The 26,707-nt window shown below is 34.8% G+C and overlaps 1 protein-coding gene across 1 annotated transcript in view; it reads right to left on the bottom strand.

The window, feature by feature from the left end:
* Positions 1 to 7,529: 7,529 nt before the first annotated feature.
* Positions 7,530 to 26,707, bottom strand: part of HFM1 (helicase for meiosis 1) — a 36,532-nt gene continuing 17,354 nt past the window's right edge. Inside the window, 23 exon segments of the mRNA XM_031053355.2 lie at positions 7,530 to 7,596; positions 7,863 to 8,017; positions 8,401 to 8,506; positions 8,778 to 8,871; positions 9,291 to 9,403; positions 11,657 to 11,770; positions 11,925 to 12,007; positions 12,852 to 12,970; positions 13,373 to 13,468; positions 13,876 to 14,031; positions 14,823 to 14,926; positions 15,643 to 15,800; positions 16,830 to 16,913; positions 18,002 to 18,087; positions 20,918 to 21,049; positions 21,136 to 21,233; positions 21,413 to 21,460; positions 21,551 to 21,657; positions 22,475 to 22,566; positions 23,195 to 23,275; positions 24,497 to 24,544; positions 25,466 to 25,599; positions 26,329 to 26,423. Of these exon segments, the coding sequence (XP_030909215.2) occupies positions 7,530 to 7,596; positions 7,863 to 8,017; positions 8,401 to 8,506; positions 8,778 to 8,871; positions 9,291 to 9,403; positions 11,657 to 11,770; positions 11,925 to 12,007; positions 12,852 to 12,970; positions 13,373 to 13,468; positions 13,876 to 14,031; positions 14,823 to 14,926; positions 15,643 to 15,800; positions 16,830 to 16,913; positions 18,002 to 18,087; positions 20,918 to 21,049; positions 21,136 to 21,233; positions 21,413 to 21,460; positions 21,551 to 21,657; positions 22,475 to 22,566; positions 23,195 to 23,275; positions 24,497 to 24,544; positions 25,466 to 25,599; positions 26,329 to 26,423 (2,370 nt within the window).

Genomic DNA, 26,707 nt, shown 5'->3' with positions numbered 1-26,707 from the left:
AATCTTTAGAATTGAGAAGACACTGAAAATGTTAATGATCCAGCTCCTGGATGACTATTATTTGAGTAGACATTCCTATCTAGACAGAGAAACCTCCACTAGGCATAACATGTAAGACACAATAATGGAGCTCTGGGATAAGAGAAGTTTATTCCTCCACCCAGTAACCTAACAAGTCTGGATTACAACAGCTAAAATACTACACCACGAGGAAAAAAAAAACCACAGCCCAACAGAGTCCTAGTACTGAACTCTACTGCCCTATTTTTATTCAGATAAACTAATAGCCTTTATAAACTGAAACTGCTAAAAAGGAAGTTGTGACCTGCACATCCAAGCTTCTAGACAGCACTACCTTCACTTTTTCTTAACAGTATCTAGTGTCTCCAAGGGGCATTCAGACTAATGATAATTCACCGTGGTCAATCACTCACTCTCAGTAGACAGCTATTGTTTCTGGGAACGGCATTCAGTTCAGTAAGGCCTTTGCCAAGCAGGGATTGAAAACAAAGGTTTTGCAGGTCTCTTCCAAACCTTTACAGCCTGGCTGTCCAACATCTTATGTATCTAAGTAGAAGCAGAAGGCTGTTGGTAAATTAACAGTACATTGCAAAATCACAATCACAGGCTTTCAGGGAGGGAAGTGGCTAGTTGACTGGAACCCTGTGTCTCTTACACTGTCTGGGTTGCCCAGGGAGGTTGTGAATGCTCCATCCCTGGCAGTGTTCAAGGCCAGGTTGGATGAAGCCTTGGGTGATATGGTTTAGTGTGAGGTGTCCCTGCCCATGGCAGGGGGGTTGGAACTAGATGATCTTAAGGTCCTTTCAAACCCTAACTATTCTATGATTCTATGACTTCCCAAGGGTATTCCTCAAGGGTCTGGGAGAGCTCCGCCAGCTTGCCTGGGAGCAGTATTGGCCTGTTGTGTGCTGGTACCTAAGCTCTGTAATTCAGTACTGGTCCTGAAGCCATGTTGGATAGTGCAACATCCAAGATTAGCAATTAGATGACTACTACAGTTTATTATTAAAATCCTCTAGAGTTACACTTCTACTGAAATATTGCATTTTAGAGAATCTGTGAACTGAAAAAAAACTGGGATAAAATGGTATAATATAGCTTTGAAACAGTTACTTTCTGTTTTGGCCACGCATCTCAGTTGGTCAGTGGTGGTCTACATAAGGAAAAAGTTTTAGAAGTATGAATTTATCTTTAATAGAAAAGATAACCTGAGGAAAATATTTGGGACAGTAAAAGTAATATCCATGTGTCTGCTTTAATTACATCCTACCTGTAGGAAAGTGACTAGAGCCAGTTAGCAGGACTGTCTTACCCAAACAACAGGAATCCCTTGCCTCACAAATTCACAGTACTGAAGATAAGGAAAAGTGCAAATTATGAAGTTGTCCGCTTGTATTAATAAATATTCTGAACAGTTTTAAGTGCTTAATCTGTTGAGATAAATGCTTTGGAATCTGTTTCTACAGACGACAGCTTAATTAGCTCAAAAGAAGAAATTCGCAATTTCATAGTGGACACGACTGATAGAGCCTGAATCAAGCTGGAAGTGTGGTCAGGTATCAACATGCAGCAGCTTAAAACAAGTTACACAAGATGACCTTAATATGCGTGACTATCAGCTTTTCACTGTAGAAATATATATATTTCAATATCCTTTTCTGAGCAGAAATCATGTCATTTATATGCAAATCAGACTATATTCTGCAGCTGTTTCTTTTGTGCTGAAGCCATGGGAATTATTTGCACTTAATAAAGCCTCATAAATAGGTTTTGTCTCTAAGTGGGTGGGGGAGCAGCAAATATATCACAGCCATTTACAGTTACAAGCATCTTCTTATTTTGAAAGTTATATGCATCCTTTAATAGGAAGTTTCACAGCTGCAAAAGAAACATTGTTTAATTTATATAAACAAAATACCCATACAGCCTTCAAAGCAAAATGTTTTGCATTTTTTCCCTATGCTCAACTATCTAAAATGCAGAAATTGCCATGTAGCATCAATCAAAAGGACAATCTAGATCATCATTACATGCTAGTTCCATTTATTATAACTTAAATAGAGGAAGAAATTCCTTGCTATTGGGTCTAGGTACTTTTATTACATTTGAAGGAAATATACCTTCTTTATACAAAGTATGTCCACCCCATATAATCTACTGCATTTCTGCGGAACGTGTGATATTTTCACACACCACCAATAAGATGTGCCCCTGAAGTCCTGGCACATGGTAACAATCCATCTAAAAACCACAGGATGACAGTACACTCAAAGACGTCCCACAAGACTAGAATGAAAGAAGAATGGAAGTGTGGAAGTGTACTGTTTAGTGTGGTAGGTAGCATACTAAAGTGAATTGGGGAACAATTTCCCCCAGCTGCTATAAACTTTTGGGTTGAGACCTGTTGTTAAGAACAGGACGTGGAGTGCAGGCCTGCACGTTAACAGCAGCACAGCTTTCCCAGTCACTTCACAACCATAGGAGAGAGCAACAGTGATCAGCACCACTGAAAGGCAGCAGACAAAAGGGCCCCAAAGGCTCTATGACTTACAAGGGAGCAGTCCTTACCCCAGCCCACCCCATCTGAAATATCTGTCAAGAGCACACAGAGACTAAGAGTTACATACAAGACTGGGGAAAAAAGCAAGGGTTTGGACAGGTACAATTTTCTCTCATTCAGGTTTCTAGAACAAATACAGAAACATGGTTCAGCCAGCGTGGCCCTTACGTTAGACAAAAAGTGGCAGCCAATAAACCACTGCCCATTTTCTATCTGACTTTTTTCAGTCGAGCTGATCATCAGTGCAAACTATCAGCACACTGTGTGTGCCTCAACTTATTCTCATCTAAGCCTTCAATAAATTCCATGTGTTGGTAATCCTCTGCAGGAAGTTAATTTTACCCTGACTAGCACCTCCTTTTCCTTGTCAAGCAAAGAAGTTAGGAAAGACCCCTAAAACCCAACAGGCATTCATGGGTCTCATTTCATGGATATAATTTAAAGAATCTTTTGGTAAAATAATTGACATGATAATGCTCTCCTCCATAAAAAGCAGGAGTGACATAAAGAGGTAAGGCAAAAGAGCCTTTCTTTTAGAAGGGATACCAGTTATTCTATCATAATGACGACTTAGATGTATTATTTGTGCTTTACAAAATGACAGATTTTAACTTTTTCAGGGGTATATTGGTTCCATACAGTGACTTCTGTTCACTCCTTATCGTTATGCTGACTGCCTTTAAGGGCACCAACTTTTATATCTCACATAACTATTCTGTGAAGGTATATCCAAGTAAAAACACATCCAAATAACAAGAGTCTGACTTGTAACCACTATCATTATTTTAGTAATTACTGTAATGTTTAACCCATTAAAGTCTTCAAATACATGAATAAGGTCTACATAGTCAAAATGATCACGAGACATGCTGCAAACAGTTATACTGATGTCACATTTACAGTATTCCATATGCTGTGAAAGTACCTTAAACACAAATGCATCTGGCAACATGTTTAAACACTATACTTATTTTCCTGATAACAATAAGATCACGGGGTTTGAGGGGATATTGCATTTTCTTCAGGTACAGATATGGTTGACCTCAGTTTATATTTTGAAACCAATATAAGTGATAGGACAACGAAGTATATAAGGAAGTTGAAGTTAAATTAAAAGCAGGTATAAGCATGTATTTTATTACAGAAAATCAGACAAGTAAGATAGTAAAGTCTGACTTCTTGTCACATTGAATTTTCTTTCACTACTCCATTATGGGAAACAGTATTTTTATAATGTAAATTTTAAAGAATCATCCCCAGACTAAAGTCTGTGGCATTCTGCTGTATCCCCAAATAATTACTTACACAATCCCACTGATTGAAAATCAAGCCACTCATTTAATGTTACAACTCTATGCAGAATTAAAAACAAGGATCCTTTCAGACTTTAACAATGTTTTTATGTATTTTAGTCTGTATTTTACCTATTGGTAGTAGCTTAGTGAAATTGTCTGATGTTGTCCTGTTGAATTTAATCAGTATGTTTTATCATCTGAACAGCAACTGAAAGGAAGCTGCATGCAGCAACATCAGTGGAGCACAACCATCTTTTGCTGTACAGAAATAAGACTACTCAACTTAGGAAAGTTGAATCCTTATGTGGATAAAAGAACTTTGGCACCTCATGTGCACAAGAAAGGCATTACTCAGTGAGCCTGGCTGTGAAATTACAGCACACCAGCTTCTCCATGCTAACTGTATGTGGTCACTGTCATCATAGCTAATTTGGTGAGTTCCACCTGAACTGAGAGCAATTCAGCCCTCTTTTAATCTGAATTATCTTCTGACAGTATCTGCCTCTTTCTAATGACTAAACAGGGAGCTCAGGTGAACTAGGTTATCACCTAATGTGACTTAGTTAAATGACTAAAATTACAGCTCTTGGTAGCTATGTCTGTACTTAAGTTTCAGCGCATAAGATGGGATTTTGGTCCCTGGTCATTCATATAAAGCATCTGTGGAGAAACACCACAGTTCCTGCTTGGAAGCCATCTGACTGCCATGGAAGTCAGAAGATGGAGGTAAACTCTGCATTCTTAAGCCTTATCATGACATGGAACTGGGAAGTGACTAGGATGTACATGAGTAGGACTCAGTAGTATCATCATAACTCTGAGCTACCTTAGTTTGGAAATTGGATTAAAAAAATAATTCATATTTTACTAGATTTTTCTAATTTTGTAGTCAGTTTGCTTTTTCTGCCTGTATTTGTTTTGAAGTATAGTCATTCTGTATCTGCAAGTAATTGTTGCCATAGAGACCTACTATGATTATCACTTTTGATCTTTGAATTACTCTGATTTGGTAACTGGAACAATAACAAATGCTGCCATATGTACAGTCATTCCTTTTCCTGAGATAAAGAATGCTTAAGCATTTATGTACTTCCAAACTGGTTTTCTGAAAATGAATTAGACTTTAAGAGTCATAGAGCTAATATGAATAATGAAGAGAAACAACAGTGCCCAATAAAGCCCTTATCTCTAGAAAAATGTTTTTGCACCAGAGGTTCAGTGTTCCTGTAAAGACATAGCAGTATTGAAAGATTTATAGTCTGAAATCTGTGAAATGCTGTCAGCAGCAACAGCAGAAGTTTGTAATTTTCCAAGGATTATATACAGGATGTGGATTTCTTGTGAAAAACAGAAACAGGAAACAACCCGATATATCATCTGCAAAGTGCTCTGAATAGTCTCAGAAGTACTGAAATGCTTCTGTTATCATGTGTTCTGACTATGGGTCAAATTTAAAATTAAAGCCTTTTAAAATATGGTATCAGAAGCTTTGTCAGTCTGAATCTTGAAGTACCCCAGTAATAACTTCTGAACTCCTGTACTGGGGAAAAATAAGAGGAAAATAAAATACCTGCCTGCAAGAATCATTTTCTTTGGAGTAGTAGTCTAGATATAAACCTATTCCTATAAAGTAACTAAAGCCAAGTAATTATATTTAGACTACACCAAAAAATAAAAAATTTTAAAAAAAGAAGCCAAAAATGGCAATAATATCAGTTAGTTTTTAGACATTATATAAACTACAAAACTACCTCAGAAAAATGGAAATACACCTTCAGTGTAGTAATGGGGCCCAAAAAAACCCTCAAAAAGATGCTTCCTTAGTACAGAGAAATACATGAAGTTTACCTTACTAATTTTTATGAAGACCTAAGCACAACCAACTTCCACTAGTTTCTGCCTCACAGCTCAAGAACCTTCAGAAGGAGCTTCATGCAGACCAGCAGGAAAAGGTGAAGCACCTGCCATCAGAAGCTCTCCCAGTCTGCAGGTGAGGCCTGAGCAACCAGCAGGTGAGTAAGGTTTTGGAAAGCTGCAAGTTGTATAAGGACAATATGATAAAAAGTATGTATAATCTCAAGATAACATTAATTGTTTCCTTCCTCTCCTCTTTTCCATGTTTGAGGCTCAGCCTTGTGTTGCTGTGTTAAAGCTTTTGGCCAACATGAAGAAACTGAGGAACTGCTCAATTAGTTGTTGCAAGCTAAAGAGCCAGGGAAAGGCAGGCTACAAAGGCAGTTAAAGAATGCCATGTAAATATGAACTATACATTGAAAAAAACCCAAACATATATTTCAAGTAGGAGGGAGAGAATCAGGTATTTAAACATTAGCATCCAGTACATTTTAGATGCCGTAGAGGATCTGGATCATCTCTGGCACAGTAGATGGAGCTAGGGGAAGACTCTCTGGGTCACCTAAAATGACATTTGGCACTTTGCATTCTTAAATCTCACCCTGACACAGAACTGGGAGGTGACTAGCAAGTATATAACTAGGACTGCCAGGCTAAACATAGTAGTAGAATAGTAATTCTGAGTTACCTTAGTTGGAAGTTTAATATAAAAAACAATTGAGACAAAAAGAGATCTGACATACTGCAAACTTCCAGATGCAATGAAATATCTGAAGTACAGCAAAGTGAGTTAAAGCTTTGGTCTGTTGGAATTTGTGCAGTCAAAATCATACCAAGTGGTGGGTGCTGATGCTGCTTATGCTAGTCCATGCTTTCATATGGAGAGAGTACATAAAAAGTGTAAGGAAACATCAGAGTCAAGTAAAATTTTATTAGCTCAGAAAAACACAACAGTAGTGCAGCAAAATAGTGTTGCATTTGGTTGCAAGAACAGACAGCTAAAGTTCCAGGCATGATATTAACATTTTAATTCCACACATTTTGAATAATTAACAGTGAAAATTAGCAGTTTCTTGGACTTTAGGAAGTATCATGTATTTTTCTAACTATTGAACTTGCAAGGTCTACTGTTCAAAAAATAGAGTTACAATAAGATAGCCAAATCCAATGTTTGGTTGCCTAAAACTGTACTAAGATGCATAAATGTCCATTTTATGACCTCTGGTGTAGAAGTGCAGAGGCAAACACAACTTCTGAGTATTATTTGTAGACATTTTAGACTGTCAAAAGTCTAGAGTAGCTTATCATTCTGTTCCTTTTATTTGTAAATCTAATTATTTTTACAGAAACACTGCTATGAACAAAATCAGCATTAGAGAAACTGAAAGACAACACCAAAAGGCATTAAGAAATTTCTGAGGAAAGAGCCTTTAATTCATTTAAAGTGTACTTGTAAGTAGGGCATGTCACATACAGCTCACTTCCCCTTATGTGTTTTTCACTTTATAACAGCACACTCAGTTTGAAAACTATTCTCCTGTGACACATTCCAGTATTTTCTTAAAAGCAGCAAAGCCAACAAACGAGTATTTAAGTACATTTCAAAACAAGATAATATACATAGAATTCCATAAATTCTACACTAATTGTATTATCATCTACTTTGTGCAGCCATCTAGCTATTGGTAAATAGGTATACAATAGAAATAATTCACTTAACTGGATTTGAAGGATTCCCTCTGTAAAGGTGACTGTAACTTCTTTCCCCAACTCTTACAATGTATTTTGGTTTATATGTTTTACAAAATGTCATCAAATATACCAAGAAAGGGCTTGACATCATTGATTTCATCATCAAGAAGGTATCTAATGAATATGAAGCAAACAAAACCATTTAGTACATCAAAACCTATGTAATCAGGAACACTATACAAAGAATACTCAAGAAATACCAAGACAAGCAAAATAAAGTATTTCCTTTCTAAAAAAATAAGTTAATTGCCTCTATTACTATGAAAATTCATGTTCATAAAATTAAGGTTATATATTAACACATTGCCTAAAAGTCTGTGTTCCATGAGGAACTAAGCATTGGAACACTGAGGCAACAGAAGAACACAACTTTTTATTACCTGGGATATACTTCCTTTTCCTGTTCTGTGAAAATAAAGAACTCCTCTTTCCTAGTGAATTTAGAAGAGTCTGGGATCTTTTTTGAGATGGAAGAACATTGTGCAGTTTCCAGCTCTTGTGAAAGATTTAAACAGTTTTTCTCTTGAAAACTGAACTGCAGTGTAAATGGTGAAAAGTGTTTCTGGTTAAAATAGCAATCCAAAAGAGAAACTACTAGACTGCTGTAGTATGTAATACAGATATTTATACTGATATCCTTGTATTTGACAAGGTCCATGCACATTATAAATATAATTATATATTGAATAACTTGCAGAATCACAATCTGAGTTTTGAAGTCATGCTATATGAAGTAAATTCAGGTCCTAATTTTTTTGTGTCATGAATATCACACTGAATGCAGCATGCATGCATATCTGGACACCACAAAGGTTCAGAAAATCATTGTGTCCAAGCTGACTCAGAAGTCAGTTGTCATAAATATATTTACACTTGGGAAATTATAGGAAATTCTCTTATAAAAGTATTGTTACTCACCATATTGATATTTCCATGCTGTGCAGATAAATTCACTTTTGATGGGCTATTAACTACAGAAACAGTGGAGTTCTGAACACTGGTCTCATCTTGTAGTGTGCATGAACTGAAAATACGAATTGAATAATATAAGTATTTTTACAGAAGTGCAAAATTATTTACTTTTCAGTTCAGAATTTTCTATTTATTTCCCTTCACACTTAAACAGGAAAAAAAAGAAAAATCAAATCATTCAACAATTCCTACCTTTTAAAAGCTGAAATTTCACCCAGTTTTATGAGTGAATATCCTTCTCTACATTTAATTATAAAGCTATATGTGAAATACAAACGATATTTTTAACTAAATAAAATTGTAATAAATTATATAATGCTTACTGTTTTGAAATGTCATTTGTGGCTTTCCTTCTTATATACTGTCCAATTGGTTCACACTCATCTGGAATTTAAAGGCAGATATTTCCATGTTCCATGTAAGAATGAAAGTTTAAAAACAGAGTCACAAACCAGCTGAACCCCCTGTAAATATCTTAAATAATGTGATAAATAATAGGTTGAAAATTATACAAATGTCTTAACACGTAAAATATTTTTTTCTGTAGGTTTTGAGCTAATGCAAAGATAGCAGAGATAAGCAGTCAAATAAAATAATAACTATGCAGTTGCAGGCCATCGAAAAGATATTATTATTTTCTTAACTCTCCCTTATGTACTACATTTATCTCAATATAGGTGACATTGAAGGGAGATCAACAAACCTGGTGGTAAAGTCAACTAACCAAAACAATTCAGATAGTTGTCTTCATTGTGTACTGTAATAAATTATTCTCAAATAATAGCCTGTAAAATAATTTCTGCATAGGAAAGAAAGAATTTTGTAAACCATACCTAAATCTCTACTGTCAAAATTGCTAGCATGTACTAATTTCTCATCATCAATATCACCCCAAATATCATCCTGCAGCTCAAAGTCCACATTGAAATCATCTGAAAAACAAGATCTGCTTTTATATGCATCCATCGTATTACACATTAAAGATTTAAACTTTTTTTTTATGCCATTGTCTCAGCTTTTCTCACACTCAGACACTGAATGTTCCCAAGGAAAAGCTGTAATGTATTTGTAATGGACAAGTACAACAAAACCTGTCTGGTTTATGACCACTTGATCAACCTACTGAAAGGAGGACTAATATATGCAACTTTTCTCAGCATTGTTTTGAGAAAAGTCACCCTCAGTGTAGATTCCAGGAAAACCACTGCTATATCATTCTTTGCCTTTGTCAAAAGCATTGCCTGATTCAAAACTTAGTACTTTTAATTCAGTCTGTCCTTCTCTCCAGTTTTCAACACACTCAATGCTCTCTTCCTCCACACAGATCTAATGCCTAAGAACAACTATGACAAACACATTTTCAAGCATTGTTATTAGAATTCTTAATTAAAATGTGAGTTAATGTTTTAAAATACTTTTTTTTCTGTAGCAAAAATGACTTTCCTTTCTCCTTTAACTCTTTCCCTTTTGTTTGTTGTGTTATTTCTTTTCATCACCAGTGCCGTTCTCTCTGCTATTTTTTTCATCTTTCTTTTGCCAAACTACCCTCCAGCATCAGACAGTGCTGGAAACTTCATTCTGTTGCCATGGCTCTAATATGCCTAAAAAATCCTGACCCAGGTCTCCCTTTCAATAGAGGGGGAATAGGACAGGCTCAAATCACAAATCCTGTTCCAGAGACATTGGCAACACCATGAAGGGACTGCCATTGTCATTTTGGATGTGCACAGTCAGCACAGTGCATTACTGCAGTTACACAGACTTTACGTATTTAGGTTACTATAATTTCACTGTATATTCGTAATTACCTTTCTCACTTTTTTTTTGGTATGAAATGAAAAGATAGTATATTACAGATGCAGTTAACCCTATAAAAATCATATGAACTGATGCCTTTATTAGAACTATTTTTGGTGCATTTCTGTAAAATTCAGCCAGCCCAAACAATCTGGCCAAGGCTGGCTTTTCTGCTGCTATTCAACGGAGATGGTTAGATGGTTTTTAGTCAGCAATATCTTCTACATCCCCTTGATCCTGTATGATTTGCCTCAAGATGTTCTTGAGCACAGACTATAGCTATACTGGAATATCCATCAGTCATCCCATGACTTTATTCTTTTAACACAATCATATGATACATTAACACCCTGCTCTCTCCCCCCAGCAAACCATGATACACCTATGCAACAGTCTTCCATCTTAAGACTAGAGAACAACTATGGCAGGTAAATTAGTATTGCAGGAAAATATGAAGCATTAAAGAAACAGGATTAGGATTACAATCCCATCATCAGAATATTTAGCAAAAATGAAATTACAGAACCATAGAATGGCATCCCTTCCACGTCCCCTCCAGAGTGTTGACTGTACCACACAGTTTGGTGCTGTCGTAAAATATGCTGAGGGTGCATTCAGTTCCATTGTCGTTGTTGACAAGGGTGTTAAAATTACTCAGTATAGCTACCAACACTCAAAGCAGTACAGACTAAAAGAAAATTTTCCATTCATTTCCACACAGTGTTTCTTATATGTCTGAGTATGACTTAAACATTGGAACTGCTATTTAATAGCCAAATTAATCAAAGCTTCATTCACACAGATCTGCTGTCACCAAATACAAAGGCAAAAGGCACACAGTGAGAACATCATAGTTATACACTGATAATGAAGACAAATCATTTAACACCATGTGTAAAAAGATTTGTGGCCTTTCCAGTGGAGAAGAAATAGATTTTTTTTTTCCAGGTAAGGATGTTTTACTAATTATGAACTCAGTTACTGAATGGTCACATTTTGTCAACTACCAAACAAAAGCTCATTCTTTACTAACTTCTTCCAGCAGAAAGGGAAAAGAAGAAAATATATACATATAGTGGTAAAATACTTCTTGTATTGCAAGTGGCTTCAGTGGAAATATATTACAGTCATACCTTTCAGGAAGTATTACAGATTTAGAACTTCATATATTTGATCTAGTCATTACTGTTTTATTTAAAGGTACATTTAGACACTTAGATACACATTAGAAATTCTTAGCAATACTAGAAAGAAACCCAATTAAGACCACTATATCTCCCCTATGCATTCAGTGTTCTATAATGTTGTACTGGTTGTCATAGTGATTTCAGCAAGTTTGAATTTACAAATACATTCAAATCAAAACAGTAAAAAAAAAATCATAATTTCAAACATTAGCAATAACTTACTACTTTTCCCATAGTTCCAGGATTGCAGTTGTTTCTGAGATCCCCCTAAGCTATTAGTATGATCTGCCTGGGTCACTGAAGGTAATGAAGATGACTGTCCATTGCTAGACCTATTAAAATAAAAGGAAGAAATCACTGACATGCCAGTAAAACAGTAGCAGAAAATTGCAAAATCTTTTTAGTCAGAAAACAGGTTTTAGTTTTTACAACTTAATATTATCTAAAATAAGGCAGTTTTCTTTTGTTACTTATATTAATCAGTACCTCAGCAATGCTGGCAATGAAGATTTAGGTGTAAAAACAAATTGCTTGAGATCCACAGTTTGAGTTTGATTTAACATCTGCATCTAAAGAAAGCAGATTATTGTAACTGTTAAGATGTAAAGATATTGAAAACCATTGGTTTTTAACAACTTTAATGACATCATTAATACTATATGAAGTTAACAAAATTTTTAAAGATCATATGTAAAATCTGATGTTTGCTTATCTAACATAATCAGTTAAAAAGGTTTGAATTACTTGTGTCTAGTGGAGTTCTCCAAGCACCATGGCAAAGTTAGACTGGTTATCACTAACTCTCAACTGTATTAGCTACAGGCTAAATCATTCTCTATTGCAAACAAACAAGCAAACAAAACCAAGGAGGAAATAAAACAATCTAATATCTCAAATGCCATTCTTGTTGCAGAAAGAACTAGTTTAGTACTTTCAAAGGGAAAAAGTGTAACCCATGAAACTCTTCAGAGGTTAAGAACTAACATGGTTGTTCTTTTATAATAGGTGTATTTACCTGTCAATGCAAAAAGATCTCATTGTAGCATTACTCTGATAAATACCACTATTTATTTTCATTCAGGTCATATTTGGCCCAGATCACGTCAGAGTACAGTACCTTCCAGTGATGCCTCTGTACCTCACCCACCACAATCTATCAAATGCAATACAAGTAAAACCAAAGAGTACATGTACAGAAGTGGATCGTTTAAAGTATTCCAAACAGCAGCAGAACCTCTCAAAGATTCCTGGACATTTGGTACCTGTATACTTCTTTGCTTTTTTGCATTCCACACAGAAAAGACAAACTTGAGTGTTCATATTTAGTTATAAAATTCTCTCAGCAAACAATACATACAAATACATAACAGATTAAAAGAAATCTATTCAATGGCTAACTGTATTCAAATGAACCTTTAACCGTTTTACTGGGGGTACACATGAAATTGAGTTCCTGCTCCTTAAATCAGCTAGGTACAAAGAAAACTTTGCATCTCCATTCATCTCAGACTTTGCAGGTACACCAATTTTACCTGAGAAGAAAAGGAATTAAAATAATCTTCAGATTAATTTAGAAGTGATAAATCCTAATTCTTCTCAGATCAATGGGAACTTTGCCACTAAGTTTAGTATGTTCTAATAAAAGATCTTAAAAAATATAACACACCTATATTTATATAAAAGTGTAACAGGCTTTACATTGCTCTTTAATAAGATGCTGCATGTTCTGAAAGGTATTACTAATCATGTAGTTCCTATAAAAGTGTAAAAGACAAAAGTTGTTATTCCTGCCTTTATGACTGCATGATAACAGCAGCTGAGGCCTGACTCTCTTGACACATTGCTTCTGTTAGTATAACTATTGCTATAAATTAAGATATTCTAGATTATATTTATCTAAAATTAACAGAAATAGTAGATTTAAGGAAACTCACAGCAGTCATGTCCACACACATCTTTGTTTTTACAGCGGTGGTTGCATTCTCTGTTTCCATATTTCTTGTAAGTAATCTCTTGTTTAGATTTGTCTCCTAGATACATACAGAAATGCTAATTTTTTATTTCATATGTATTGTTGAGAGAGTACTTCAGGCAGTAAAAGACAGGCTAGAAGTAATCTGGGTCACTTGAATTTTGTTGCCTTCAATAAAACTTTGGGCTGCTCAAACAATATTAATATTAATCAGTGGTACTGACAGAGGCAGTACACGTTCCCACATTCAAATTATAATATTAAATACCAAATACTGAATTCTTCTTATTTTCAAATTCATGAAAGAATTGCACTGCAGCACTTGAGAAGTGGAAGCAGTGCCAGTGTATTTCTGTTATACGTCTGAAAGAAACTGTGTGGGTAAAGATGTAGCTCTCTACTGAAAGCAAACCTCAATTTTTGTTGACTTTGGTATTAGCCAGATGTTATGATCTGACCGTTTACCTGTATCTACTTTTGCTGCTGACAGACTCTGTGGTGAGCCATAACACGTATCAAGTGAAGACTTGGCCTGCAGGTTTTGATTTGTAACCACCTTACTTCCCACTGGTTTTGGTGTTAAGTAAAAGGCTGTATATGCTTGCTGTATATCAAGGCCAACTTTAGAAAAAAAAGAAAATGACAAAAATATTTAAAAGCACTACAAACTCTTTCTAAACTACTGATTACTTTCAGTTTTCTAAAGAGTATAAATGTTATTAAAGGATCACGGAGCTTTATTAAGGTAGCATTAAAAGCACACTATTATATGAATGGATTCTTTCTGATCAAGACTAAAAAACCCCAAACATTTTCAGAATTAAAGACATGGTTACTAGACAAGCAACAAAATTAGTCCCTTCAACAGATTTTTTCCTGTATTGTTTTAAAACTACATTTATCTATGGCTTTACACTGCCAATATAATGGTGATTGACACTGAGAGGACCCGTGTTTAAATCTACACACATTAAAGGACAAAATTTTCCACTGTAGAACTGTCTTGCTATTAGAGTGAAGATGAATCCATATTTAATACTTTTTCTATCACAATGCAAAACCTAACTGTTCGCAAAGACAGCTCCTCCCAGCATAAATAACTTATCAAAATGATAGGTTATCCCAACTGAGAGTTAATTCAAGTTCAAGACAAAGGGCAAAAAAGAATCCTAATCTGTAGCAGAGTAAAATATTATCTCCCAGTAACAGTTTTGATGTTTCCCAGTTCATTAATACACTAGTAAACAAAACAGATATGTAACTAGGACTGTTAGGTAATACTCATGTAATACAATTTTGTTTCCAGATCAGTTCATTTTACTGTAATTTTTGGCTTGATATAAAGTGTTTCAATCATTTATTCAAAATGCGATGCAGTTCCTTTTAAGTTAAAAGCATATCAACCAACCTACCATAATCAGAACTAATTAAATTTATACTAATTTCCTCTGATTTAAGAGCTCTTTTCACTTCAATTTTCTTTGTCCAATTGCCAGTTTTCAGCAGCACAGAATCCCTGTAATGTATCAGTGAAGTTTTGTTAGGCATGGACAGTGAAAACATGATTGTATACTATGACATCTGTAACCAAGTGAAAGAGCCTTTCTTTGGTCTTAGGTCTTGGATTTTGCTTGCTAAGTGGCCTAAAAATAACCTTACAATAATACATGATCCATGGTCATAAGAAAGCCAGATCCTGCAGGTAAGTTTCAGTTCTGCCAAAAGTACCAGACTTCAGCAAGAACTCATGTGAAGGTCACACAGTTGCAAAAGGTGTTGTTTCTCCTTTCCCATTTGCTCCAAGCATACCTTAAGCTAGCTGGAGAATTTAATTCCATCTCTGAGTCAAAAAATTTTGACAATATGATATAATTAAAGAAATATAGCTATGAAGAGTAAGTAACAACTTGAGAAGGTGTTTTTGAAATAGGCTTGTATTTATGGTTTATATTGATATGGAAATTATTACGACTGCCATAATATGACATCAGTCTGGTACAGATACTTACATATACTCTGTACTGACAAGCACACTGGCATGTTTTGGAGACTTTTGAGTCTTGTGCAGCGTTTTAAATGACAACAGTGACTAAAAAATGCTGTAGGATAAACAGTGATTTTGTACCATTTATCATCAATACAAAAAACTCATGGAAAACTCACGAATCACAGTAAGGATTAAAAGCCAACAGCCTTAAAAGATGTGAGGCAAACCCCCCCGATAATACATACATAATTTTCTGATTAAAAATGACTTGGTTGTCAGCATCTCCTATAACCAGTGTAACATAGTGGAAGTCTGTTGCTGTTCTCTTTGTTTGTAGCTGCTCATAGTTTGTTAATCTGATGGTTACTAAGATTTCAGCCAGTGTATCACTGTATTTTGGAAGCTAGGAAAAAATTATATAGAAGAAGACATAACTGCTAAAAAATGCAAAGTAACATATGTGCTCTACCATAGATTTTTGACTGTTGATACAAACACAAACTCAAGCAATTTCAATTTATAGTACAATGTTCATTTGTTGTTCTGAGACATTGTTATACAGTACTAACTTGTCCGTAGCTGAATATTCTAAATTTGATTAAGTACTGAGAGCAAAAGACAGTCTACATTAAGCCCTTAAAAAATTCTCCTCTGTTCAGTGCAAACAAAAAGATACAAGAGGAAACCCTAGGTGTGTTTTGACATCACAACATTCCTCTAAAAGATACTTTTAACTGCTAAATCTTCCTTCTGAGAATAACTTTAGAGGTACTCATCTGGTATTATGTCAAACGACAAACTAAAATAGAATTGATTGTTACAACAATAGGATTTCACACATTATTGAGTTTTTAACTTCAAGGGTATCTTCATAAGACACTTTAAAGCTATGTTATAATTTTGCATTTCAGAAAGGTAGCATAGCTGTGTGATCTGTTTAAAGACAAAATGAGTATCAGAACCGCAAAGCTCTTGGCTGCAGATGTAACTGCACCCTTCCTTTGAAAGGGTACCACCTAGTTTAATGTAACCATTTAGTGTTTCTCTGTATTCCTAAATGTGACATTGAAAATAAACATCAGTTAATGCTTCTTCAGTAACTTTTAAATGGATGCTTTTTCTGTCTCTAGGATTTGTTTATCACTAAGACAGAAGAGAACTCAGGCTTACATATAATGCTAGAATGTGGAATATACTGGTTCATCTGGAAATAAAATGCTATTAATGAGAGAGAGAGGCCAATGTATTACATGGAATGTGTATTCCAAGGCTCTCCTTCAATATTTAAGAATTCGACTATACACACTAAGGTGGACAGAGACCTTAGTATTGTGTTATCTTCTATCAGGAGAGGCTCAAAACTTCTTAAAGTCAGTATTTGCTCTTTTTAATAATATCAGCATAAAAATAAACTAAATAGAAAAGCATTTACCTGTTCAATATCAAGTTCATATTTTGGAAGGTGCAAAACAGATTCTTTTATCTGGTTTCCAAAAGGAGGATGTCTGTTTAAAATCTGCAAAGATTTAATTTAATTTCTGATAAATTCAGCTGATCAGAGATGCCAAGAGAAATGTAAATGCAAGGAATCAAGGCCACCAGAGTAGTTACACTGTCCACAAAAGCCCTTATTACTTCTGGTTCTTTCCTGTCAGCAGTGCCAACTGTAGCAACAGAACCAAAAGAAAATTCCAGTATTTTTCATGTTGCTACCACTGCTCTTCAGGTAACAGCCAATGAACTAGCCAATAACCTCAGAACCTGACTACTCAGGTTTTATGTGAGGTGACTCTTTTATGTTGCCCTTGTTTTTATCAAAATAAAACAAATGACAGGAAAACTGCAGAAGGAGGCAGAAAAGAGAACTCAGATTCCTAAAGCCAAAACAGAAAAACCCAAGTAAGATCGATTTCCTTTAGAAATCTGTTTTATCTTCCAGAACACTGGAAAAAGAGTTTCCTCAGAAAAAGAGCCAAAAGCTAAAGAACTTGTCCTGGGGTCTAACTTCCGTAAAAGAAGAAGTGCTTTATAGATGATTGAGAACTTTGTTTTATGACTGTCTTTAACTAAAACTAGCAATTATGGAAACTCAGGATTCTCAATTAACATACATGAAGAGAAACTCTAAATATGTATTCCCTTTCTAACACTTATAAAAGGGAAATACATATTGTTTTTTGTTTCAAACCATATAATGATGAAATTCTACAGATTTAAGCAACTGTTTTCCAACCTAGCCAAATCAGTGAAATCTTCCACATTTAATTTGCTAGAATAAAACATCATACGTATTTTCAAGGAAAAACAGCAGTAGCCACGTAAGTTTCTAATTCACCAGTATAAGCAAATTCAAGGCCAGGCTGGACGTGGCTCTGGCAACCTTATCTAGTTGAAGATGTCCCTGCTCACTGCAGGGGGATTGGACTAGATGAACTTTGAAGGTCCCTTCCAACTCAAATTATTCTATGAGTCTATTATTCTAAACCACTCAATTTTGCTAAGAATCATATAGTAAATACATATTAATCATACCACTTTTACTGGTAACATTATTAATACTCATTATTTTCCTTATACTTATTTTCATACAAAATAATCAATTACCAATTCAAGTTCCCTTGCATTTGTTTCTTCTATTTTTTTAAATGATGTCAGCCCAGCATTCACCATAGCATTTGCAAGTGATACACCTGGGGAAAATGGAAGTTTTATGCTGTTAAATGACCATTACTAACCTCAAATTGTTCTCAACAGCTTCATTATAGCAGGTAAAACCAAAGCAGAAATCACTTAATAGTATGTTTGTCCCAGCTTACTGCCCTGTACCTCACTAAACTTTTTTCCAGTTGATTGCTTTTAGTATAATTTCTCTTATCCATTAGTAAAAATAAATGCAATATAAATCAAACATGAAAACAATAAATATTTCAACACTGACAACTTTAAGATAAGTTTTCTAGAGTAAACTGGATTTTAGATCACTTTCTGCAAGAGCCAGGAAACATGTCTACATAGATATCATGGAAAAAAAAAACACATCATACAACATTGTCTCAGAATATTTTTCCTTACCTAAGGAATTATGTACCTATGTTAAAGTCATGAGGATCTCAATGCTTTTGAGCAAGCTAATAATAAAATACACTAAAAATAAGTACTTCTTATAATCTTTTAGGAGACTTTGCAGATATAACAAAAATTTTTCCTCTAGCATATCTGCCACAAAAGCAAACTGGCAGAGAATTCCATACAATCTTGTTACTCTTTCCATAATTCCCAGTTCTTTCAAACTTCCAGTGAGATTTAAAGTCATCACAGCATAGAAGAAGGCATTTCCCTAACCTGACACTACAGCCTTCTACAATAACTACAATAATTTTTGATAAAAGAATGAGTATGTGGATTCTTCCCATGTAATTCTGTAGGAACAGTAAAAGAGATCTGAGCATTAATTGGGAAACATCTCAAAAGACTTAAGTTGCTTCTTGGAAGACATTACTGCAATCTTACAAGAAAAGACTCATTTCAAGTCAAGAATGTAACAATTTGAGAAACAGAAGACCTTTTGTCCTCTTATATATATTTGAATATGTTTTGGTTCTGAGCGGTGGAAAGCATCTTCTACCACCTCCCCTCTCCTTTGCCAAAGCTCTGCAAACAGTCCAAAGAGTCTCAGCTACTGCAGCTACTTCAGTTAAAGCTGTTGCCTTGTTTCTTTATAAATGAAGTTGAATACTACTTCTTTTGTCATAATTCCTAAAATGGCAGAAGGGTTTTGCCAGTGAAGAGAATAAGAAACACAATAAGCCTTTCTTTTTGTTCTTTATTTCTGAGAAATTAAAAAAAACAGAAGTGGAAATCAAACTGAATAAGTAGGAAAGGTGATAAAATCCTACATGACAAGTGATTGTTAACCTGTCTGTCAGAACAAGCAAACAGAAATCAAGTGTAGCAAACAAGAGGGAGTATCATTACTGGACAAACCTAACAGCAGTAAGAATTCAGCTGAACCCTCAACCTCAGGAAGGCCAAATCTCAGTTAAAGAACAGTCACTCTCATAAAAGAGTAATACAGATTACATAATAATCATAATCATAATACAGATTACTAAGGCTTTTACAGATTACTAAGGCTTTTTTTTAAGATTAAAAGCCCTATATTGAGATAAGAGTTTAGAAATCAAGAATTTCTGAATATGTTACATGTTCTTAATAAATTTCTGTGTGCTCAAGCAGTTAACTTCATAACAACATAAAATAGGCTTAGCAGCCATAGCATGAGAGAAGTCAAGAATCAGACATACTAATGTAGGCATCGATTCAATATTTGATTCAGGAGAAGAGAGTGAACTTTCAGCAAACAGTTCACAAGAAGCCTGTGAGTGGAACAAATGGAACTGTGAAAGTTAGCAGTTCTTTGTAACATATGCTGGAGAGCAATGATAGCAAAAAAACCCCAGCAGGACAGATGTGTATATGTAGCACTTCTATTATTAAGAAAAATAAACCGTCTTTTTTCTATTCACTATAGTGTATACGAAAGGATTTGACTACACTGTAAGTGCCATGTTTGTTCCACTGATCCTAACCCCCAGAAATGCTGAACATGAGGCAGACCCTCCGGATGACCATGTGCACATCAGCACAGATCCAGAAGTGGTGGAAATGGGCTCCTATCATACTGTACCATGCTGCACACAAGCTAACAAGCCCTGTCCCTTCCTTTGAATCCACATGAATGAAGCTATATAGCTTCTGCACCTGGGCTGGCAAGGCTGTAATGTACTGTGCAATGTGGATCTCCTGGTTTAGCTATTCTCTAATTTGCAGATCTCTATACTGTGCTCTTCTGTAGAGAACATATGTGTCTTCACAGAAGAAATATAGAGAACACTGCAGTGAATTCTAAAAGCAAGAAATTATAAGATCAGTCATAAATCAGGAAGCTATGCTATTACCTCAAACAAGTATAACTACATTTTTGTAATACAGAGCACTCCAAAATCTCCAAACTCCTTCACAAATAATTATGACAAGTTTCTACTTCCAGCCAGAAGTTCATCTATTAACTGAATAGAGTGATAGGAAGAAACTTGTGATCCTCATGTGTGTAAGCACCTCATCCACAGTAAACTACTTCTATTTCATGATTCCTATCCAGGTCAAAATAAATTAAAAGGCTTTTATGCATACATGTTACAGGACCTATAGTAAAAGCTGTTTGGAAAGGAAGGCATAAGTTAGAGATATGCAATCACATAAATGTGGACTATGCCCAAGATACTGAGATGAACATTAAGAAAGAAGAACAATTCTGAAATACTTTGAAAGCCTGGAAGATTACTGAATGCATTACTTTTGAAGACAGACTATTCTGACAACTGTGGTACTCAATTGTGGAAAGTAAGTAGTAAGGAGACTCATTTAATTATGTATGCAGACAACTCAAAAATTAGCAGGCTAATTCTGAGTCTTGATTTTCTCTTGGATTCACTCTTATAATATGTGACTACTACCTACCAATTTTTTCCAGTTGTTTAGACACATGAAGTGAATTTTCCCAAAGTCTGCATCTGAAACACTTTGCTAAAATCAAAGAGTTTAATAAAGCAGAAAAGTTGTCCTTACATGATGCCAGAAAGTCAGTTAACCCTGTAAAAATAAGATTGACTTGTATTAATCAACTAAAATGTAGCTTATTATTATATGTACCAAAAAAGATTTAAATTTCACCATACATCTAGTGACTCTTAAGCCATTTCTAAATATTCTGCCAGTATCTTGTGTCAAAGTAAAGTCTTGAATAGGAATGCATCCAAGCTGAGCCTGAATAAGACTGGAAAAAAAAGGAAGACTGTTTTGATATATAAACCATACTGTAAGCAAAGTATAACAACATAAACCTTTCTATTGAAAACAATTCCGAATAGAAACAATGAAATGCAAATGATGCAAACTGTAGCATCTAAAGTGACAGCTTTTCAATGGAAAGTAAAAAAACAATATAATATTTACCAGTTTATTTTCATTTCTCTTGTTTTTATCTTCCCCTCCATTGGAAACCTATGAATGAAAATAGACATATTTTCTGCTCTTCATTTTATTTATTACTAAAAATATACTTTCCTTGTTCAATGTACTTATTTTTTATACCTGATAGTTATTTTGTCCTTGTCTTTATTCAATGTGTTCAGTATTTTCTTTTCATTAGTTCTCAACTTGACATCCAGAAATTCTGTGCAGTTGGAGATCATTGTAATCTGTAACAATTTTTTTATTCATTCTTTTTCTTTGTTATTTTTCTACCACTTCTTCCAATTACCTTCTTTTTAAAAATAAAAAGCTTTTTAAAAAAATGATTGTCTCAACCCTATGCCATGGAAAGAAATTCAGTTGATTCTTTCTAATGCTGACCAACTTCATCTTCCTATTAAGGCTATTAAATGGGAAGATTTCTTTGGTTTTAGATTACTATCCCAATTGAAGTTATCCAGAATCAACCACACAGCTAACATGTCATGACATATAAAGGCAACTATAAGTAATTTTTGCCCTCTTATGTATTTCGTTTAGTTTCTTCATACTTTCATAACAAAGCAGTCTCCTTAGGAGAAAAGGCATTCAATTTTTTCATGACCAATCTGTTCTGCCATAGTATTTGCATGAAAACAACATGTCTTTTGTGACTTAACAGTGTCAATAACAACCTCTTATTTGAGAGGAAAATCACTTAAACCAGAAAGACAGCAACATTCCTTTAAAAGCAAAATGTGCTCTCCATGCAGCTTGTTTTGGCACTAAAACATAATACTAAGTCACAATACAATACAGTGACACATAAAGAGAACAGCTTCAGCAACTTTTATCTTCACAAGCAAGGTGAGGGTAGAAAGAATTTGAAAGCAAAAGATCTCAAAGAGTAGAAAGCTTTAAAAATACTCCATAAGGAATTTATTTAGATGTAGTCTCTGAAACTTTACATAGACAAAGCATGAGCTGTTTAAATTAAAACTGCTTATCTTTGAATCTGCTTAAAATCAATTGATCATATGTAAATTTTCTTAGAAGTTATATTACCAATTCATTTAAAGTCTCTGTTCCCTTAATTGTGAAAAACTGTTTCACTGTATCAAATGCAATATAATACCACGCCATTAATCTTCCAGTCTCTGTAAAAGAAGAACATACCTTAAAAAAATAAACATGCCAAACGTTTTTCATGTATTTTTAAAATCACAAAATCAAAATGATTTTTTTTATTAGAGGGGTCTACGACTTTTACCACCACTGACTCAGTATATTATTGCCCCCAGCTGCCTGATGGACATTACTGACCCCATCACAGAGTGGCAGAAAGAAACACGTGCCAGGTACAGTTTTCTCCGATGAAGATGAATTCACACTAATATACCAGAATGTGAACTGTGGTTGCTGAGAAGCCTCTAGCAGAGGACTGTAGAGAACAGCAGGTATTGATAAGACCCATCCTCCCTTGCACTGTGTCACATTCAACTATTCTGTGATAATTTTCTGTAATTTTCTCCTAATCTGCAGCAAATTTACCAGCAACAACACATCTGTTCCTGGATAAACATTAAGAGAATGAACTTCCATGACTTGCTAAGGAAATATATTCATATATATGTTCATATATTCTAGTCAAACAATCTCTCAGATTCTACTCTCTCCTACATTTTTGTACTTCTATTAATGGGTCCTATTAAGTTGTGACCTGTTGTAGTTCACTACAATCTCAACATCACTGCTGAATATCAGTTTATTTTAAAAAGGTGTTACCTGTTGGTTTGAATTTATTTTCTTCATCCATCCTGATCAAATCAAAAGATGATAAATCATTTAAGTTCTTCAAACATAGTTCTACCAACAAATTGAAAATATATGGGGGTTTAGTATATGCAGAAAAACTATGTACAAACCAGAAACATTATCAAATTGCATTGAATGCACACCCAACTAATTCCATAGAATCAGGTAAACGTTTTGGAATACGAAACTGTTTCTGCTGAAGCTGGTGGTTAACTTCTGCCTGGCAAAAGTTCACTGAAAGATACTGATACAGGACAGCACAACTCTTTCTCAGGCAAAAATCATATTCAAACAATGTGATAGTAACCAGAAATCATTCACTTTGCATGTGAAATGTATGAGAACATAATTACATACATGAATACAAAATACTTCATGTGTGCAGGGCAAAGGAGCTACTTTCTGCAAGAACTGTAAAAAGAGGTTTTTAAGATCAGAGTACTTCAAAGAAATATAATCCACACCTACAAAGTATTTATAAGTCTTCTACTCTAGCACTGTATGTAGAGGTGATTTCAAACCATGCCTTCTCACATAAAAGCTTATTTAGGAAGTAACATGCTCCATTAAGTGCCAAAAATAGAAATGTTCTGAGCAAAAAGACAGGAAAAGGTAGAAAACAACTGAATGAACATAGGAACTAGGTAACTTTTCTTACTGAGAAGTAAGAAGTGGTAAATGCTCCATCCCTGGCAGTGTTCAAGGACAGGTGACAGAGCCTTGGGCAACATGGTCTAGGGTAAAGTGTCCCTGCCCATGGCAGGGGGCTGGAACTAGATGATCCTAAGGTCCTTTCCAACCAAACCCGTTCCATGATCCTATAATTCTAATTTTAAACTGGTTCTGAACAAGGTGAAGATGTTTGCATTTTATGTCCTTTATTATCAAGGCTAAATTTACGATGAAGGGAAGATGCAAAAAAGTTCTTTCAGAAACTGGCAAGTATGGTAACAGAAATTAGTGAAAGCAAATGAGATCCATCAAAGGAAAAGCAACCAAAATGTAAGTGTTCTGCTCCACACCCATTTCTGAGTATATATATGGAGATGAGAGAGGTAAAGGTATTTTTTTCTCTACACAAGAAAAACCCTTCCACCAGTCAAAACGTCGTGATAATGGTTTGAAAGTATTATAATAAAATCAATAACACAACATAGTAAAATACATTTGTTCTGTGAATGAATCTATTAAAACTAATGTAAATATAACATACATGGATGACCCTGCCATAAAATGTAACATTTCACCCCCAAAAACTTTAAAGCCACTTACCTTGTAATTTTGCTTCAATACCAATTTTATCCAATCCAGATGAAAAACCTTCATGAAAAGACAAAATGCTTTTTAACCTAATACAATGATATACTCCTCCTTGATATCCTTACTCATCAAAACTGATTTACTGATTTACTGATTTTAGTGAGCCAGAAGAATACCTCAGATTGGTAGATTTTATTCATTATACTAGGAACAAGTCGAAAGCCTTATGTAGCACAAGTATCTAAGTATCAGCAGGTGACTGTTAAAGCAAATGTATATAGGTAAAATCTGCAGATATTCCCCTATGTAAAATATTAGAGTCCTAAAAGTTACAGAAATGTCAGAACTTCACATGTTGAGTTTTCCTATTTTAGAATACAGGAATCCACCTAAATCATAACATCCCTTCAAGCACTAGATGTACTGTGTGCCAGTCCCATCTATAAATCGTTACAAAAAGTTGTCTCCAGCAAATGCCCAATGACCTGAATGCAACAAAACCAGGTGTAGAGCAAGTGACCAGGAACAAAGACATGGTCAGGGCTGGGGACAAAGAGGCTGTTCTGGGCAAGACAAACTGAGGACATCAGCATTAAAGTTACTGATCTTTAATTTTAGAAAAACTATTAAAAATTAGACAGTTGGGTTGTTTTTTTTTAGCAGTATGTTATCTAATCAGCCCTGAAAAGTACATTATGGCTCAATATTGCATTAGTACATGGTAAAGGGTATTAAGTTCAAAAGAAATAGATCATTGAGAAGCTGTAAATGCCTTCTTCATATTTTTTTTAATGTTATACCATACTGAAACTCCTATTACTAAAGCAGCTGAAACTATTCCTAAAAAGTCACAAGCCATATTACACATCTTGTTTTCGAGCCCTTATGAAATAACAGCGTATAAAGAACTGAAAGAAACAACACGGATCTAACACATACTAGTGTCATAACTTAGACAAATTAAAAAAACAACCAACAAACCATAATGAGTTGGATTTTTTAAGGCTCTAATGTACAAGAATGTTGATCGTATCCACTGCAAAGCTACAGTGACATCTGTGACAGTACGCAGCACTATTTCTGCATTCAAGTGCTCAACAAGATGCCTGTGCAAGCTAGTGAAACAAAAAAGTAAAAGGTAAGTACATTTACCAATTAGTAGTGCAAAAGCACCCAAAAGAAAATAAAACCCTCCCCAAATCACAACAATTTTCTGGGTTTATTTTTTTTTTCCTGTCAACTGCTCACTTTAAGCAGCAAAATCAACAGAACACTGTAAAGAACATGTAAATAATCAACAATATAATTTGGTTATTATGGTTTAATGTCCAGCAAGCAAAAATAAAAACCCTGTCAACTGTAAGTTCCACATTCTTTAGAAAATAAAGCTTTAAATGTTCAAATACATTTAAAAGTCACAGCACAGTGTTGGTATTTTGAATATATTTGAAAATTTAAACTTTAGCAAAATTTCATGTTTAACCCTTTAAAGTCTTAACTTTCCTACATGTTTCTCTTGATACTCTGTTCATGTCAAGTGAATTCTGTAGCCTGGTATTTTCCAGACTATAATCTAAAAACTCAGAGACACGATCTTGGTTCAGTTCTTGCTTTTTGTCTTTGCAACATGTATTATTTCAGTTTCTTCAGTCTTCCAGCAGAAATTTACAACTTTTTTGCTTAGTTTAAGATGTTCAAAAGATGTTTTTAGGTAATAAAATAGAGGCTGTTAACTTGTGTATAGCTTGGTTTGATTACATTTCTTACATTACTTTCTACACATTCTCTACAAACTATGAAACATTGCTACCATCTATACAGTCTTATTAAAAATGCTTACTTACCTGCTCTCTATTATATCAGCACCATTTAACATCTGCACATACTTTCCCCTTGTGCTACAACGAGTCATAATAACTGCTGTAGCTGTCGTGTCAAACTGAAAAATAAGACCACAAACAAAACCTGCTCTTTGGCACTTAGCAAAGAAATTTCAGTTGAATATGCATCACATATGTGTTGAAAACCTTAAAACTGTTTTATTAAAATCCTTGTTGAAATGGCTGTTGAATGCCAAGGTCTCCCTAACTTAAAGGTGAGTTATAACTCGTGTGGTAGCAAGCAGGGATCAGGATTCCAGCCCCTGCTGGCTGGCAGATACCAGCCCTTACCTGCTAATGTACATATAACAGAAACTTGTTGAGAAACACCACAAATGTGAAC

This window comes from Melopsittacus undulatus, chromosome 6 (assembly GCF_012275295.1).
Source record: "Melopsittacus undulatus isolate bMelUnd1 chromosome 6, bMelUnd1.mat.Z, whole genome shotgun sequence".
In the NCBI taxonomy this organism is placed as follows: Eukaryota; Metazoa; Chordata; class Aves; order Psittaciformes; family Psittaculidae; genus Melopsittacus; species Melopsittacus undulatus.
Note: the sequence above shows the minus strand (reverse complement) of the source record. Positions and strands in the feature narration are given on the sequence as shown.